The sequence below is a fragment of the Microcaecilia unicolor genome, chromosome 2, assembly GCF_901765095.1.
Source record: "Microcaecilia unicolor chromosome 2, aMicUni1.1, whole genome shotgun sequence".
In the NCBI taxonomy this organism is placed as follows: domain Eukaryota; kingdom Metazoa; phylum Chordata; class Amphibia; order Gymnophiona; family Siphonopidae; genus Microcaecilia; species Microcaecilia unicolor.
The window spans coordinates 95,628,853-95,644,686 of NC_044032.1; the positions used below are offsets into that span (position 1 = coordinate 95,628,853).

A 15,834-nucleotide genomic window follows, 5' to 3' on the forward strand; every position below is an offset into this window, starting at 1 on the left:
CTTTTCCCCTAGAAGGGCTTTCCATGCTAAAGTAGTGTCTTCAGACAGCTGCCCGAAATGTAAACAGAACAGTGCAACACTGGTGCATTGCCTATGGCAGTGTAGAGCTCTCAAAGCCTTCTGATGGAAACTGGGCAGATACATGGGAGAGGTGCTGGGGTACCCAATTGCTCTCACCTTTGCGAAAATGATATTGGGTATCCCTGGGCAGTGGGGGGTTGGGACTCAAGGGGAGCGGATGTTTCTGAGCAAAGCATGCATAGTGGGGAAAAAGTGCATTCTCAACCACTGGGTGGTGGACGTGCCTCCCTCTCATTGGTACTGGAGGAACAGACTACATCAACTGATGCTTTGGGAGGCAAGAGGGGCACGCTTGACGCCAAAGAGAAGGACACGGTTCCTAAGTATCTGGGGGAAATACATAAACAAGATATCGCCCCGAGCGCGTAGTCAAGTGCTCAACGGGCTGCCCTGAGGTTTGGAGGAAAATGGATGAGCACATGTACAAGAGACACATACAGGAAGGGGGAGGGAGGTAGGGGGGTGAAGAACACATAGGAATGAGCATGGGGGTTAGGGAAGAGGGAGGGAAGGGTGGGGAAGGACTCTAGTAAAAAAGAAAAAGCAAATCACATGGGACATGTAACTGTTTTGGATAGATGTTATAAACATTGATTGTAACATAGCAGGCTGGGTTCAGCAAACAGAAAATTGTGTATGTTGTACATATTAGTGTAATTGCAGTTTCAATAAAAATGATTTAAACATTAAAAAAAAAAAAAGGTCCAAAAACGACCTAAATTCTTGCTACGGGCGCCCTTCCTTTTTCCATTATGGCCTGAAGCCGCCCATCTATTAGCCACTCCCATGCCCGCCCCTGTCCCTCCTTCGCTACTGTGCCGACACGCCCCCGTGAGCTTTGTTCGTCTCCACGATGGAGTGCAGTTGAAAGCGCCCAGGTAAGATATGCGATGCTCCAAATTCCTCAAAACACATCCTTTTCTCTTTAACAGTACAGTCAAATATTAAAGGGCTTGAGGATTTACCTTCAGCTGATTTTCTGGCTTTATTATGATACTAAGGTTAGAAATCTGCAATTGTTGTTTGATCACCATCTGATTTCCCTGCATCTTCTCTCGTTGCTGCCCTGGTACTGTTGCCTTCTGCATCCCATATGGACACTGGTTGTGCCTCTTGACGAGTGTTCTTCTGGAACCCGCCTCAAAGAATACGTATTTCGACACTATTTGCACAGTTTTGGTGTCACCTCTCGATTCCTTATCTCAGTCCTCAGCTGGTTTCTTTTCAGGTACTACTTTGTTTTATGGCAGCTAAATTTTTGTAAACCACTAGGCCTACCACTGCTGCTTATGATCCAGTGCTACCTTGCAATTTGGCTCCCTTTTGTTAGCTTACATAATCTTATTTTTTCTTCCCTAATTCAAGGTATTGTACTTCAATGTTGGATGCTTGCATATGTATGTCCTCGTCTCAAGGATCCAATGAAGAATGTCGGAGATTTCAAATTACTGCTCTGTGGCTTCTTTGCCTTTTGCTTTTAAACTAGCAGAATTTATAGTGGCTGATCAGCTTTTTGATTTACCTAGACCATCAGCAGATTTTTACCTCTACTGGCTTCCTAACGGATTATTCCACCGAGTTAACAGTAATGAGCAACAATGATAAGAAAGAAATATAGATAAAACTAGTTCGAAATAGATGATTTTGGACCGATGAGGCAGGCAAGTCATGGGTAGATTGCCTATGTGGAAAGAGTCGCTGCTGAGTTGAGTGCTGAGCTTTTGAGTGATATTGAATTAGTGTGACTCCCACTCTTAGTAAGAAACAACGTGACTAGTTAAAGTGATTCATATTGGCTTTGTACTAGCAGGAGGAAAGAAAAGTGAGGGATCAAGAGACATTGAAGGGATCACAAAGAAAACCAAGCCATACACAGTACTGTAGTAAGAAGAAATTTTCTTACCTGGCGCTAAGTGGTAACGGTATCCTGGGCAATCCTAAAGAGTCAATTCAAAGTCTCCAGATTCCGATCACATTACAAGAAAGTGTTATTGTATCAGCACTGAGAGACGGGTTCAGCAATCAGATTTTCTGTCTGAATTACAAAGCATTGTGCTGCACCTTTATATGGTGTTAAAATATTGTGGTTTCCATAAGTACAACCCAGGGTAATACATACATGGTTTGTTCATACACATAATACTGATTAGTAACATAACACTTGCTAATCTTGTTAATTGCCCCTCACTAATGGGTGGTGCCCTTTTAAAACGACCTAGTTTGGCAGTAGGTGCATAAAATGATATAGTCCAGACGTACATATTTAGTGGAAGTCTGTCAAGAGTTAGCTTGAAGGGGTCAATGTCTGACCATTCATATCTTCACACACTTGGAGGAAAACAAATTCTGTCCAGAACCAGGTTGTACTTGTATGATATGGCTATGTGCCAGGGACACATCCCTGTTACTTACATAACCTCTGTGATCATTTCATTTCTGAGCAGACCTCCTACCCCTTGTATGCTTGCCACGGCCTTCAGTGTGTATCACTAAATACTTGCTATCATACTCCCCCACATTCCTTCACTGACTGACTGTACAACTCATAGTAGCAGAAAACATAGGCCTATGGTTTCTTTCACCTCCCGTTTTAGTTATTCAGTTAAGCTCTTAGTCTAGGAGTTGTGCTCTTCCACTAGAGTTCCTTTTCAGACTATTCAGGAAGATGTTCAGGGTTTTGTAGCACATGTACACAATTTCCAAAGTTATTTTTGTAGCTAGTTTGAAAAGTAATGTATATCTAAACTGTTACTAACCTCTTTCTGTTGTAGAACTTGTGTAAGGCCAGTGGTGGTCTATGGAGGAACACAAACTGGCCATTCAATACGTCAGATACTCTACGGTTGTAATATACTATGTGCAACTCCCGGAAGACTAATAGATGTGATCAGTAGACAGAAGGTAGGAAAGTGCACTTTAAACATGATTACTGTTTGAGAAACTCGAAAATTATAGATGTTATATCCTTTTGGACTGGCTGCAGATGTAGCAAACCAACATTGAGTACCTAAGAAATAAGAATAGCTCAGACCAAAAGTCAATCCAATCCACAGTATCCTGCTTCCAGCAGTGGCCAGTTCGGGTCACAAATACCTGACAATCCCAAATAGTAGCAAGATTCATGCTACCGATCCCAGGGACAAGCAGTAGCTTTTCCCATGTCTTATCTCAATAGCAGACTATAGATTTTCCCTCCAGGAACTTTTCCAAACCTTTTTTTAAACCTAGATATACTAACCATTCATACCATATCCTGGCAACTAGTGAAAAATAATTCCTCCTGTTCTGCTGCAGAACAATGAGGACTCTCCCTGAGAGGGAGAGAGTCCTCATTGTTCTGCAGATGTAAACGGCCAAACGAATGAAATAGACCAAAATAAGTTTTCCCAATTTGGTCTCTTTCATTTATTCATTTTATGAAGTATTCTGTAATCATTAGAACTTAATATATGCAAATCAGTTGTATGCAAATTTGTACACTTATACGCATACAATCAATTTTGTATGCAGTAAAATTAAGGTACTCAAACCAATCAAATATATCTTAATGAACACTCTTCCCAAGTAAAACTCAGTCAATACAGGTTATATACGTATCAAGTTTTGAGCAGAGCTTAGCTTGGTGTTTGGTAGAGCATAATGGAAAATTCTATTAGCTTACGCCTCTTTTCTAGATCTTCTGGAGCCAAAATCTCCCTAATGGGTATCAGTAAAGTTATTGAACAGCAAAAAGAGTACCTTACAAATGGGTCATTCCATGCCAAGTGGTCTAAACCTTCCACCATCATGTCTCCAATTTTGTTCAAATTTTATTTGTTGCGCGAGTCAGGTGTTAAACGAAGTTTCCCAAAATTTGAGGTCTCTAACTGCAATAGTTGCAGATCTAGACCCCCTTTTCTGAAAGGGGGTCCATAAGGGCATGACATTTACCAAAATGCCATTTTTGGGGTCTAATAAAATCCAAACACATTTATAAGAATGGCTAAAAAATTCAAATCCTGTACAGTTTTTGATGCTAATTCCGATGAAATACATTTTAACATTATGGATGCAAAATCCAGTCAAACAAGTTGACTTAAAGTGTGCATCAAAATTGGTCGTGACTCATCGGAACATATTTGGACCAATATTCAGACCGCAACAACTTCCATGCAAACAAAGATATGGACTTGAAATTTTGAACAAGCATTATGCTTGTGCTGGACATAATACTGCCAGATTTGCAACTAACCAGCATCTATAACCGCCCTGCAGGATCTCTTCAAAGTTGGCACTGTCAGCGCAAATGATAAAATGTTCCAAAGTTCAAAGCCAATTATTAAAAAAGAGTCTGCCTGAATCAGCTTGTGAACAGTATCATCTGAAAGAGAAAATTGTGCTCTACATAACTTCCCCACTTTATTCTCCCACCTGTACATATTGAATTTGTACATGGAGATGTCCTGAGCGGCCCTGCTATTCAAAAGTTCATTAATCTGTTGGCGAACGGCGTTGTATGCCTTCTTCACCCCCTTGTCCCTAGTTAGGATATGCTGACCACTTAATTTTGCAGCTGGTCAGATAGACATCAGTCGTTTCTCCCTTTCCTCGCTGTGTTAGCTAAGATCTTGCTCCTCATCACCGCCTTGCCCGCCTCCCAATAGGTAACAGGGTCAACCGAGTCTGGGTCATTCTCTGTGAGATAGTAGTCCCATTCCTTCTCTATGTACTGGCGAAAGTCCTGATCTAAGTAGAGAGTGGGGTTCATGCGCCACATCCTTGTTCTCTCTCCTTGCTGCCAGGAAACATCCATCCACACCAAACAGTGATCCAAAAGCGCCCCATCCTGTATATTAGCCGCTACTACTTGAGATAACAAAGAAGAGTCCAGTAGCATGTAATCTAGACTCACATATACCCCACGCACCTGAGAAGAAAAGGTAGTCATGGTCATCAGGGTGCAATACCCGCCAGCTATCCAAGAGGCCCAGCTCCCGCATTACAAAGTTCACCCCCCTGTCTCGCCAGTTTTGCAATCTGGGCTTGGCAGGAGAGCAATCTATTAGAGGATCAGCAGTTATATTGAAGTCTCCCCCCACGAACAGTTGGAACCCAGACATGGACACCAAGTGTGCCAGGAGCCGACAGAAGAAGGAGTGGGAATATACATTAGGAGCATAAACCGAGCACAGGGCCACCTTCTTCCCTGCCATTTCCCCTACCCATATTACAAACTTCCCTTCTGGGTCCTGGATTAGTCTATGTTGAACTGTCTGATGCTTCTTATGAAGCAAAATAGCTACCCCCCTTTGTCTGCTTTTGAATGAGGAGAGTGCTAGCTCCCCCACCCAGCTGCATTTTAGTTTGAGATGTTCAGCCTGCTAGAGATGGGTCTCCTGCAACAGCATGACATCCATACGCATCTTCGCACAATATGAGAGAATTTTTGTGTTTTACAGGGGAGTGGATGCCATCTACATTCAGGGTGCCTATCCTCAGATTACTCATAGGCAGTGGCGTTCCTAGGGCGGCTGACACCTGGGGCGGATCGCGCCCCCCCACCCCCCCCCCCCCCCCCCCCCCCCCCCGCCCCCAGGAATGCCACTGCCCATAGGTTAGAAATCTAGATATCATACACGCCGATCTTAGGTTATCATCAAATCGGTCGCCACTCCCCTTTCTTCTCTATTGCAGTAAAACTGAATCCCAATTGTAGCAGAGCAACAAGCATAAGAGATGTCTCCCAATGGCTCCCTGGTCCCCCAATCTCCCCTCCCTCTCCTCCGCCTACCCCCCTCCCCACACACGTAAAGTCTGGATTTCACAAATACCACATTCATCAACTTTGTCATCCATCCTAATCTCACCATGCACACTTTTTCCTACCCCAACCCCCTCTCCTCCCCAAGAATACCCAGTGTTACAACTGCCCTTTAGAGGAAGCCCCCTCCCCCCAGACCCAACAACCAGGCTACATTTTTAAACTCCTGCCTGCATTTGGTCTTCCAGGCATTTCTCCCTTAGCCATCACTACCTCAAACCACCAGCAATCAGCAGTGCAGTCACAGAGGCAGATCAGGCAGATACCACGTGCTAGTCTATTAAGACATATTTCCATTTGAGAGTACTCGACCACTTGCAATCTGCTGTCGCATAATTAACTGCAGTCGTCTTCTGCAGCCGGTGTAAGGTTTTTCGCATGAGACAGGCCAAATAAAGCAGGACACATGATCTTTGGATCAGCGAGAGTCAGAGACACAGCATGTCTTCTACGCTAACCTCCCCAGAAAAGCCTGAAGTTCCTCTGGTGTTTTCATGTACCACCCGCACTCTCGCAGGGTATTGCAGGGAAAATTTTACTCCTTTGTTTAATAATTGTGAACAATACTTCGCTAAATGCCTACGGAGGTCCGAGACCAGCTGGGAAAAATCTTGGAATAGCGGTAACTTATGCCCTTGAGAAATCACTTCTTTCCGCTGTCGCCATTTAAGCATAAGAAGAGACTTTTTTCAGCATAGTTGAGTATCCTGGTGATTATCGGGCGCAGTCTGGCGTTTTGGTCTCGGAGCAATCCCATGCTGTGCACTCTTTCTACTTGCAGCTTTTGCCCCTCCTCCACTAGTCCCAGCTCCCTGGGCAGCCAGGCCTCCACCAGGGCCCAGATTTTCTTGTCCTTCATAGACTCTGGCAGCCCTATGATTTGGATGTTATTTTAATGACTTTTATTCTCCTGGTCCTCCACTTTCTCCTCCAGCAGTCTGCAGCGTTTCTCTAACCCTGCGACCTGGGAGGCCATGCCTACCGCTGCGTCCTCCTGTTGCGAAATCCTGTCCCCCGCCTGCTGTATTCGCATATTTTGTGATGCCACACTCTCCCTAAGCTCATCCATAGCAGCGTTCAGTTTAGACAATTTATCATCCAAAATGTCCGCCATGTTCCGCGTTATTTCTTTTATTGCTGCCTCCTGTAATGTGAACACAGGCAGAGAGGCAGCACACCCCAATCCTCCCTGTTCCGCCACCATCTTGGCTGCGTGTATGTACATCTCCGCGCTCTCGCACAGTCCTTAGCCGGCATACCTAGGGTGCGAACTTTTGGGGCGCTCCAAATTCCACCACTGTGTACCCTGCACTATGGCACTTTGAATCGCCACCACTTGAATCGCTCCTGGCGGGGGGGGGGGGGCAGATATTAAAGCTGATTTATCAGTAGGAGCGGGGAGAGCAGTCAACAGGCGTCTGCTCAGGTCGCTGCCATCACATGATCCCCCACCACCACTTGGATCTGTTTGGGACTGTTGACGCTGTGTCTCAGAACCAAAAACACAACACTTCACCCATTCAAATTCCCCAACTGATTTCTTAGCACCACCGGCTGGGTAAGTACCAAAAACAACTATAAACAAAAGAAGCTTCTTACATTAATAAAATTTATGCTAATCCATGAACAGGGAAAATAAGAAATAATAGAAAATTAGAAGTAGCACATAAGAAGCAGGGTAGTGAGGGAACATAAAAGGGGGAGCCATGGAAATGGTCGCATATTCCTTAATCTATTGAGATAGGCTTAAGGAAGATTTTCATCGACCTTCTCTTGTTCCAGACCAGGCAGTTATATAGGGTTTCTCAGCCCAAAGTACAAAGAACTGTTTTTTTTTTTTCAGGAACACATATAGGAATACGCCATGAAGGATGTATCATTTGTTTGTTATAATTGTCAAACGGGCACATAAAAAAAATATATGTATATATATTGCATTTCCTTAAAAGGTACATCCTCAATAAAAGCAATCTGTATCTCACTGCAAAGGAGTCAGGATTCCTTTCCCACAGACCCCCTGCCATTCTCCTGTCCTGACTGCAGACTTCTGTCTCTCTCCTCTGCCAGCCCCCCACCCCCCACCCCTCTGTTACCTGGAAATCAGTTTGCAGCCTAAAAAGTCTCTAGAGGCCCCTATGAACACACTCATAAACAGTGGATGGCATGACTCCTCTCTCAATTACCTGCTCAGGAAGGTAGGGAGGGGTGCAGTATTCCTATGCAAGTCTCTATTCCAGAAGTGATCCGGGACATACAGGCTGGCAAGCCTGATGTTGGTGCTGGCCAAAATGGTAGAGTATTATAAAGAACATGCCTATGTATATGCTGAGTAATTTTGTTCTTTATAATACTCTACCATTTTGGCCAGCACCAACATCAGGCTCGCCAGCCTGTAATGTCCCGGATCACTTCTGGAATAGAGACTTGCATAGGAACGGGGTTTGCGGGAATCCTGTGGTTCCCGCGGGGACAGAAACAGTTCTGTGGGGTTGGAAGCCATTCTGGTGGGGTTCCCGTGGAAGTGTATGCTGCACTTATGCCAGCCTCTCACTTAATGAGTATGAAGTTCTTTTGAGTGCTGTCTCCTCTTCCTCCTTGCTTTAACAGGACATATGCGGAAAGTCTCCATTAAGGAGGTGGTAGAGACACAAATGGTGACGGAATTCAAAAAGGCATGGGATGAACATAGAGTATTTCTAATTAGAAAATGGAAATTATAAAAAACCTAAACTTAAATGGCTGCATGTGTGTAGATGTTTCGAGTGACGCTTAGATGGTGACTCCGGATGTGATGATCTAGGGCCGATACCTGGCAGACTTGAATGGGTCTGTGTCTCATATATGACAATCTGGTTTATGATGGGCTGGAAAGTAGCCTAGTGGTTAGTGCAGCAGACTCTGATCCTGGGGAACTGGGTTTGATTCCCACTGCAGCTCCCTGTGACTCTGGGCAAGTCACTTTAACCCTCCATTGCCCCAGGTACAAAATAAGTACCTGTATATATGTAAACCGCTTTGAATGTAGTTGCAAAATACCACAGAAAGGCGGTATATCAAGTCCCATTTCCCCCTTAGATAGCAACTTCAGGGGCTAAAACATGAGGACAATGCTGGACAGACTTTTACAGTCTGTTGCCTTCAAATGAGAAGACAAATAGGCTGGAGTGGGCTTCGACAACAACTCCAGCAGTTGGAACATACGGATAGGGTCGGGCGGACTTCTATGGTCTGTGTTCCAGAAACACAAAGAAAGACCATAATCAAGTATATATCATATTCATTGATTTAATTATGAATTGATAATGAGCGTGACTATTGGGCAGACTGGGACCGTTCAGGTTCTTACTATGTTACTGTTAATCCTCTTTGCTCCTGGGCTGATGTGCAGACCTCAGCTCTGAAATGGGCACAAGCATCAATGTCACCTGACCTACTGACACGTGCATGTGGCGACCTCTCAGCACACAGTGCTAGTGAATCAGAGACGAGTCTTACATGTGCGCAGCAGAGTGTTCCAAGTTCCAACTTCTGTTCCTTCCTTGCCTGCAGTGCTGCAGCTCAAATCCAGAGAGAGACAAAGCTGACAGGAATTTTTTTTATATACCATTAAATTCTTGCAAGAATGGTTGGGGATGGGCAAGATTCCAGCGGAGTCATGTAAGATTTCTGTCCCCGTGCAACTCTCTATTCTGGAACCCTTTTTTTTTTTTAAATTTAGGTCCAATCTTCCGGTACAATGCTTGATTTTAAAGATAAATTACATTTTACTAACAGTTATGCAAATTCATTTTTCAGTTCTATTACTCTCAGATGTATACCATTCGGTCCAGGCAATTTGCTACTTTTCAATTTGTTAAATTAGTCCATTACATCTTCCAGGTTTACAGAGATTTGTTTGTTTCTCTGACTGATCAGCATTGAATATCATTTCTGGCACTGGTATCTCCCCCACATTTTCTTCGGTGAAGGTCAAAATAATGAATTCTTTTAATCTTTCTGTGCACCCCTTGTACCCCTCAGTCATCTAGAATTCTAACCGATTCTTTTACCAGCTTTTTGCTTTTAATATACTTTAAAAGGATTTTGTGTTCTTGCCTCCAGTGCAGTCTTCTTTTCAGTCTCATTGCCTTATCAACTCCTTGCATTTGACTTGCCATTCCTTATGCTGTTTCCTATTATTTTCAGTCTTGTCCTTTCTCCATTTTCTGAAGGATGTTCTTTTAGCTCTAATAGCTTCCTTCACCTCACTTTTTAACCATTCCAGCTGTTGCTTGGCCTGCTTTCCAACTTTTTTTTTAATACGTGGATATCATCTGGTCTGAGCTTTGAATAACTCCTTGATGTAAATTTTTGACCTTTTGCAGCTGCTCCTTTATTTTATTGATATTCTCATTTTATCATAGTCTCCTTTTTGAAAATTAAATGCTGATGCATCGGATTTCCTGTATACTGACTCCAGATATTACATGAAACCTGATCATATTAGGATCATTGTTATCAAGTGGCCCAACACCATTACCTCCTGCACCAGATCATGTGCTCCAGTAAGGATTAGGTCTAGAATTGACCCCCTCTTGTTGGTTCCTGAATCACCTGCTCCATAATAGGGTTGCACAGGGACAGAAATTTCGCCCATCCTCAGTGGAATCTAACCCGTACTCGCTAAGGTACATTCCATCCTAACAGTTCATCTCATCCATCCCACCCCATACCCGCAGAGTTGAGCTGCTGTTTTCTTGCTCGCAGCCCTCTGTTTCCTCCCAACCCCAACAGCCTCCCATGGTTTTTTGAATGGTATTCACTGTTCAATCAGTAAGTGTTCCAAGCCTCAGGCTAATGTTCTGGCTGCTTCTCTGTGCATTCCAAGCCTCATTCTGGAGTCAGCAGACATTTTGACTACACTTATGCGGGAATCCCACAACAACTTCTTCCACACCCATGAGAATCTCGCAGGTTCCGCGGGATTCCTGCAGTCCCCATTCCCGTGCAGCCCTCTGCTTCATAAAGTAGTCCTTGATTTTCATCTAGAAACTTTACCTCCCTGGCTAGCCCTAATGTTACGTTTATCTGTTTATATCGGGATAATTGAATTCACCCATATTGTGTTACACAGTTTGTCAGCCTCCCTAATTTCTGGTAACATTTTTGCATCTGTCTGTCCATCCTGGCCAGGTAGTGCACTCCTATCACTAATCCCTTTCCTCTTTACACATGGAATTTCTATCCATAAGGATTCCAAGATATGTTTTGTGTCCTACAGAATTGTAGTCTATTCAATTCAGGCCTTCTGTAACGTATAATGCTGCTACTTCTCTAGTTCAATCCACCCTATCACGTCAATATGATTTGTATCCTGGTATCCTTTTTTTCTGTCACCAGTTGATGATTTCCCTAACAGCACGCTGTACTTGTATTATCCTCTGAGCTAACATTCAGAAGGAAAGTTTGTTTTTTATTTCACAACGTACATGTTCAGAGGGAATTACCCAAACTAACACAAGGTTAAAGTTTGATCTGTGACCCCCGAGGCAGGTGCTCTTTGCGCCAAAACACGGACCATGTTGGGTCATTTGTGCAAGTTGTTTTATTAAATGTCTTCAACAACATCTCCCGAGTTGGTCTGTCTATCAGTCTGCCTCTCCTTTTTGTTGGTTTGCTTCATTTTTTGTGGAGGCTACACCTGCCCCCTTGGTTCTGCCCTTTGTATCCTGGTATGATAGGGCTTCTTATAGGCTTGGACATATGAAGGAGTCCAGGTCTCTTTCCCCTCTTCCCCCTCTCCCCATCTTAGATTGGTATGATTATGTTCTGCCTTTAATGTTGTTCTCACTTCTAAGTATTTTTACTGTTGCAGTCCTCACTTCAAAGCTATCTCAGCAATGCATTGTGTGTAATTAGTCTCGCGTACTGCAGCCACCCCTGCTTTTTTTTGAATAAAGTTCTTCATTAGTTGCCTATTCTTCTGCAAAGGCCTCCTCCCTTTGTCAGCCAAGTGTGATTCTTTGCCTACATGCTGTCATTTCCTGATTATTCCTACTATCTTTGTTCTGATGGGTCAGCAGTGTATTACCTTCCTCTGCAATCTGTGACCACCTCTGCTACCTGGTCTCAGGTTCTATCCCTATTGGTCCCTTTACCTCACCCTCCCTGGGCTTGTGGGTGCTTTTTCTTGACCTTTGTCTCCACAAGCACAGACGTTCTCCATCTTGTTTCGGATGCACATGTCCCCTGCAGTGAACTTGTCCTTTTACCTTCATTTGTTCATTCCTTCTCTCAAGATATTGCACAAACCCAGCACCCCATCTCTGAACTGCATTTGTTTGCCTGACAACTCACCCATCTCTGTTCTAAAACTTCCTTCTCTTCAAATTTCCATCTGTATCCACCAATACAGCTTTCAAAACTACAGAGTCCTTTGCCTTGGGGCAATAACTTCTGAGAATCCACTAACTGTGAGTAATTAGCTACATTTATTCAATAAAGTAAATTCAGAAAAGAGACTTCTGGTATGTGCTGGGTGTATAGAGGTTATACTTCCTGGATATTAAAGCTTTAAGGATATTAAGCTTTATTTATTTATTGCATTTGTACCCCACTCTTTCCCACATACAGCAGGTCCAGTGCGGCTTACATAGTAAAAGAAAGCATCTTACATGGTAAAGAATACAGTAAAGCAAGGAAATGTAGGAAGAGTATTATAAATTGTGAAGATCATAACTACTTACATTATGAAAAAGCATTACAAGGACATGTGAAAAGAATATAATGAACTGAGAAAAAAACACAGTGGTAACAGTGTCCAGGAATATATGATATAGAATAGGGAAGGTAGACAAGGATATGATAGGTGAAAGGGAAGGAGAATGGGAGGGAAATGGTAAAGGATGGAGAAAGAAGATGAGAGATTGTATAAGGGATTAGTGAATAAGGTCAAATGTAACTTTGGGGTCAGAGTAAGCGCCGACATCTTAGCAGGAGCATCGTAGTGATCTGGTGGAATTAAGCTGGTCCATTAGGGTAAACTTGCTTGAAAAAATGGGACTTTAACATTTTCCTGAAAGGTAAATAGTTATTAATAGCTCGGATGGATCTTGGGAGAGCATTCCAAAGTTGACTACCCAGGAAGGAGAAACTAGATGCATAGTATGTTTTGTATTTGACACCTGTGCAGTTTGGGAGGTGTAGATTGAGGTATGTTCGCAATGACATTGTTCTATTTCTAATTGGGAGGTCAATCAAGTTGTTCATATAGCTGGGGGATTCTCCTGATATGATCTTATGGATTATTGTATGGACCTTGAAGTATATTCTCTCTTTGATGGGGAGCCAGTGAAGCCTTTCTCGAAGGGGTGAGGCGCTTTCAAATCTTGGCTTGCCAAATATAAGTCTGGCTGCCGTGTTTTGGGCAGTCTGGAGACTTTTCAGGACTTGGGGGATTTACATCCAAGGAAAACACTGTTGCAGTAATCAACCTGAGTGATGACTGTGGATTGAACCAGGTTCCGGAAAGTGTTCAATGGAAGATAGGATTTCACTCGCTTCAGGATCCACATCATATTAAACATTTTCTTTGTGACCAGCTTAGCGTGGTTATCGAAGGATAGATGGCTATTGTAACTCCAAGGATCTTTGAACTACTGGAGATGGGGATAATTACATCTGAGGTATTGAGGGTGGCCAGGAGAGGTGGGGAGTGTTGAGACGAGAGGACTAGGCATTGAGTTTTTTCTTTATTTAATTTCATCTTAAAGGCATTGGTCCATGAGATCAAGGTGGACATGCCAGTAGTGATTTTATCGGAGATTTCAGATAAATTTGATTTAAAGGGAATAAAAACGGTGACGTCGTCAGCGTATATAAAGGGATTAAGGCCATGTTTGGCTAATAACCTGGCCAAGGGGATCATCATGAAGTTGAAGAGTATTGGGGAGAGAGGAGATCCCTGTGGTACCCCACATTCAGACGACCATGGGGATGATATATTTGTGGTTCCTTTAATTTGATAAGACCTGGTTGTGATGAAGTCTGTTAACCAATTGATAATATTACCCTCCAATTCCCAGTTTGTCCAACAGTTTAGCAAGAATGTTATCTACCATGTCAAAAGCGCTTGACAAATCAAATTGCAAAAGGAGGATATTATTTCCAGTTGCGATTTCCTGTTTGAATTAGGTTATTAGAGTAAGGAGTACCGTTTCTGTGCTGTGGGCAGATCGGAAGCCTGATTGTGACTCGTGAAGTATAGAAAATTTCTGAATATATTCATTTAGTTGTGAGGTCACTCTATTCTCCATTAGTTTAGTGATTAAAGAAATGGAGGCAGTTGGACGGTAGTTGGTAACGTCATTTGTTGATTTCTTTGGATTTTTTAAGAGGCTAAGACAGATTGCCTGCCTTCCTCATCTCTTCCTGTCTGAATAAAGCAAAACAGCAGTAGCCAGGTGAGACCTCAGAACTGTTTTGGGATCTGAATCCAGACAGGGCCAGCTTTGTCAGAGAAGTGGCAGAAGCTGTTGCTGCTAGGTGCAGCAGAAGGGTGCTCCTTTGTGAAGCCTTTCCAGCAGTGGCGTCTCTAAACATGGGGTGGCAATGGGGGCAAGCTAGGTATGTGGGGGAGCAAGTCAAAACAACATTTCCATACATAAGCCCCTTCCAGTTTTAAATTAGCGATCTTGTATACATAAATAAAACCCTCCCCTCTCCAGTCTGCTTAAACTGCCTGGTAAACCATTTTCATAAAAAGTAAAAACATGTACATAAAAATACATTAAAAATAAATTTTTTTAATCAAATGAATAAAACATTTTAAGTCAAATGAATAAAACCATTTGATTATTAAAAAAATTTTTTATGTACATGTTTTTACTTTTTATGAAAATGTATATGATTGATTAAATGTTATTTACATGTCTTATTTGTTTGCATTTTTTGCTAGTTTGTTTAACTAGGAGTGGCCTAGTGGTTAGGGTGGTGGACTTTGGTCCTAAGGAACTGAGTTCCATTCCCGGCACAGGCAGCTCCTTGTGACTCTGGGCAAGTCACTTAACCCTTCATTGCCCCATGTAAGCCGTATTGAGCCTGCCATGAGTGGGATAGCGCGGGGTACAAATGTAACAAAACAAAAAAAAAAAACCCTGGTGTAGCCTTATTGGTGAAATGTGGCCACGTCAAGATTTGTTTGAATAAAGACTCTTTTGGACTTCAGTGTCTGCTTTGATGTTGCTCTGTTTTGTTGCTGCAAGACACTTAGTGCCTCTTTTTTGGTTTGCTTTGTTACATAATCTTACACAGTGGCGTAGCCAGACCTGACATTTTGGGTGGGCCCAGAGCTAATATGGGTGGGCACTGTGTATATAGGTATGAGAAGTTTCTTAGGATGCTAGAAAATTATGCTGTGGAATCTGTAGCATATAGAACAAAGCTAGAATGTTTCCTCTTCCAACCTTACATATTCAAAAGTTGGTAGCAACTCAATATAGCAACAAAAAATCCCTTCATTGCCAGGTACTTTGTGAAGTAACACTAAATCCTGCAAAGATGCTTCTTAGAGCCTATATTGCAAACCTTAGCACCAATTTCAATAACAGTACCTTTATAAAGGCAGCAGTGATATCTACAACAGTATTATGCATCCTATTGGAAAAGCCAGACAAGTCGCTTATAGATCCCCACACAAACCACATGCCAGCAGAATCTCTTACCTGCTCATTCACATGCAGAACACAGATCAACCCTCATCAATTACAGAATAAAGGACCGAAAATTAGAAATTGTCCTGTAACCCATCAGCCCTTCCCTTCCCAATCCCCCCCATCCACCCCGGCATCAGCTTTACCCTTCCCCACCCCCCAACCATCCCCATAGCCCAGCATCTGCCCTTAATTCCCCTCCCTAACTCCCCAGTCCATCCCCGTAGCCCAGCATCAGCTCTTCCCTTCTATACCTTACCCACC

General features: G+C 43.0%; 1 protein-coding gene across 4 annotated transcripts in view; it reads left to right on the forward strand.

Moving 5' to 3' along the window:
- DDX4 (DEAD-box helicase 4) overlaps positions 1 to 15,834 on the forward strand; it is a 369,112-nt gene that overhangs the window by 248,539 nt on the left and 104,739 nt on the right. For all 4 annotated transcript variants that reach the window (XM_030193136.1, XM_030193139.1, XM_030193137.1 and 1 more), the window contains one exon: positions 2,853 to 2,982. In XM_030193136.1, the coding sequence (XP_030048996.1) occupies positions 2,853 to 2,982 (130 nt within the window). The remainder of the gene's footprint in view (positions 1 to 2,852; positions 2,983 to 15,834) is intronic.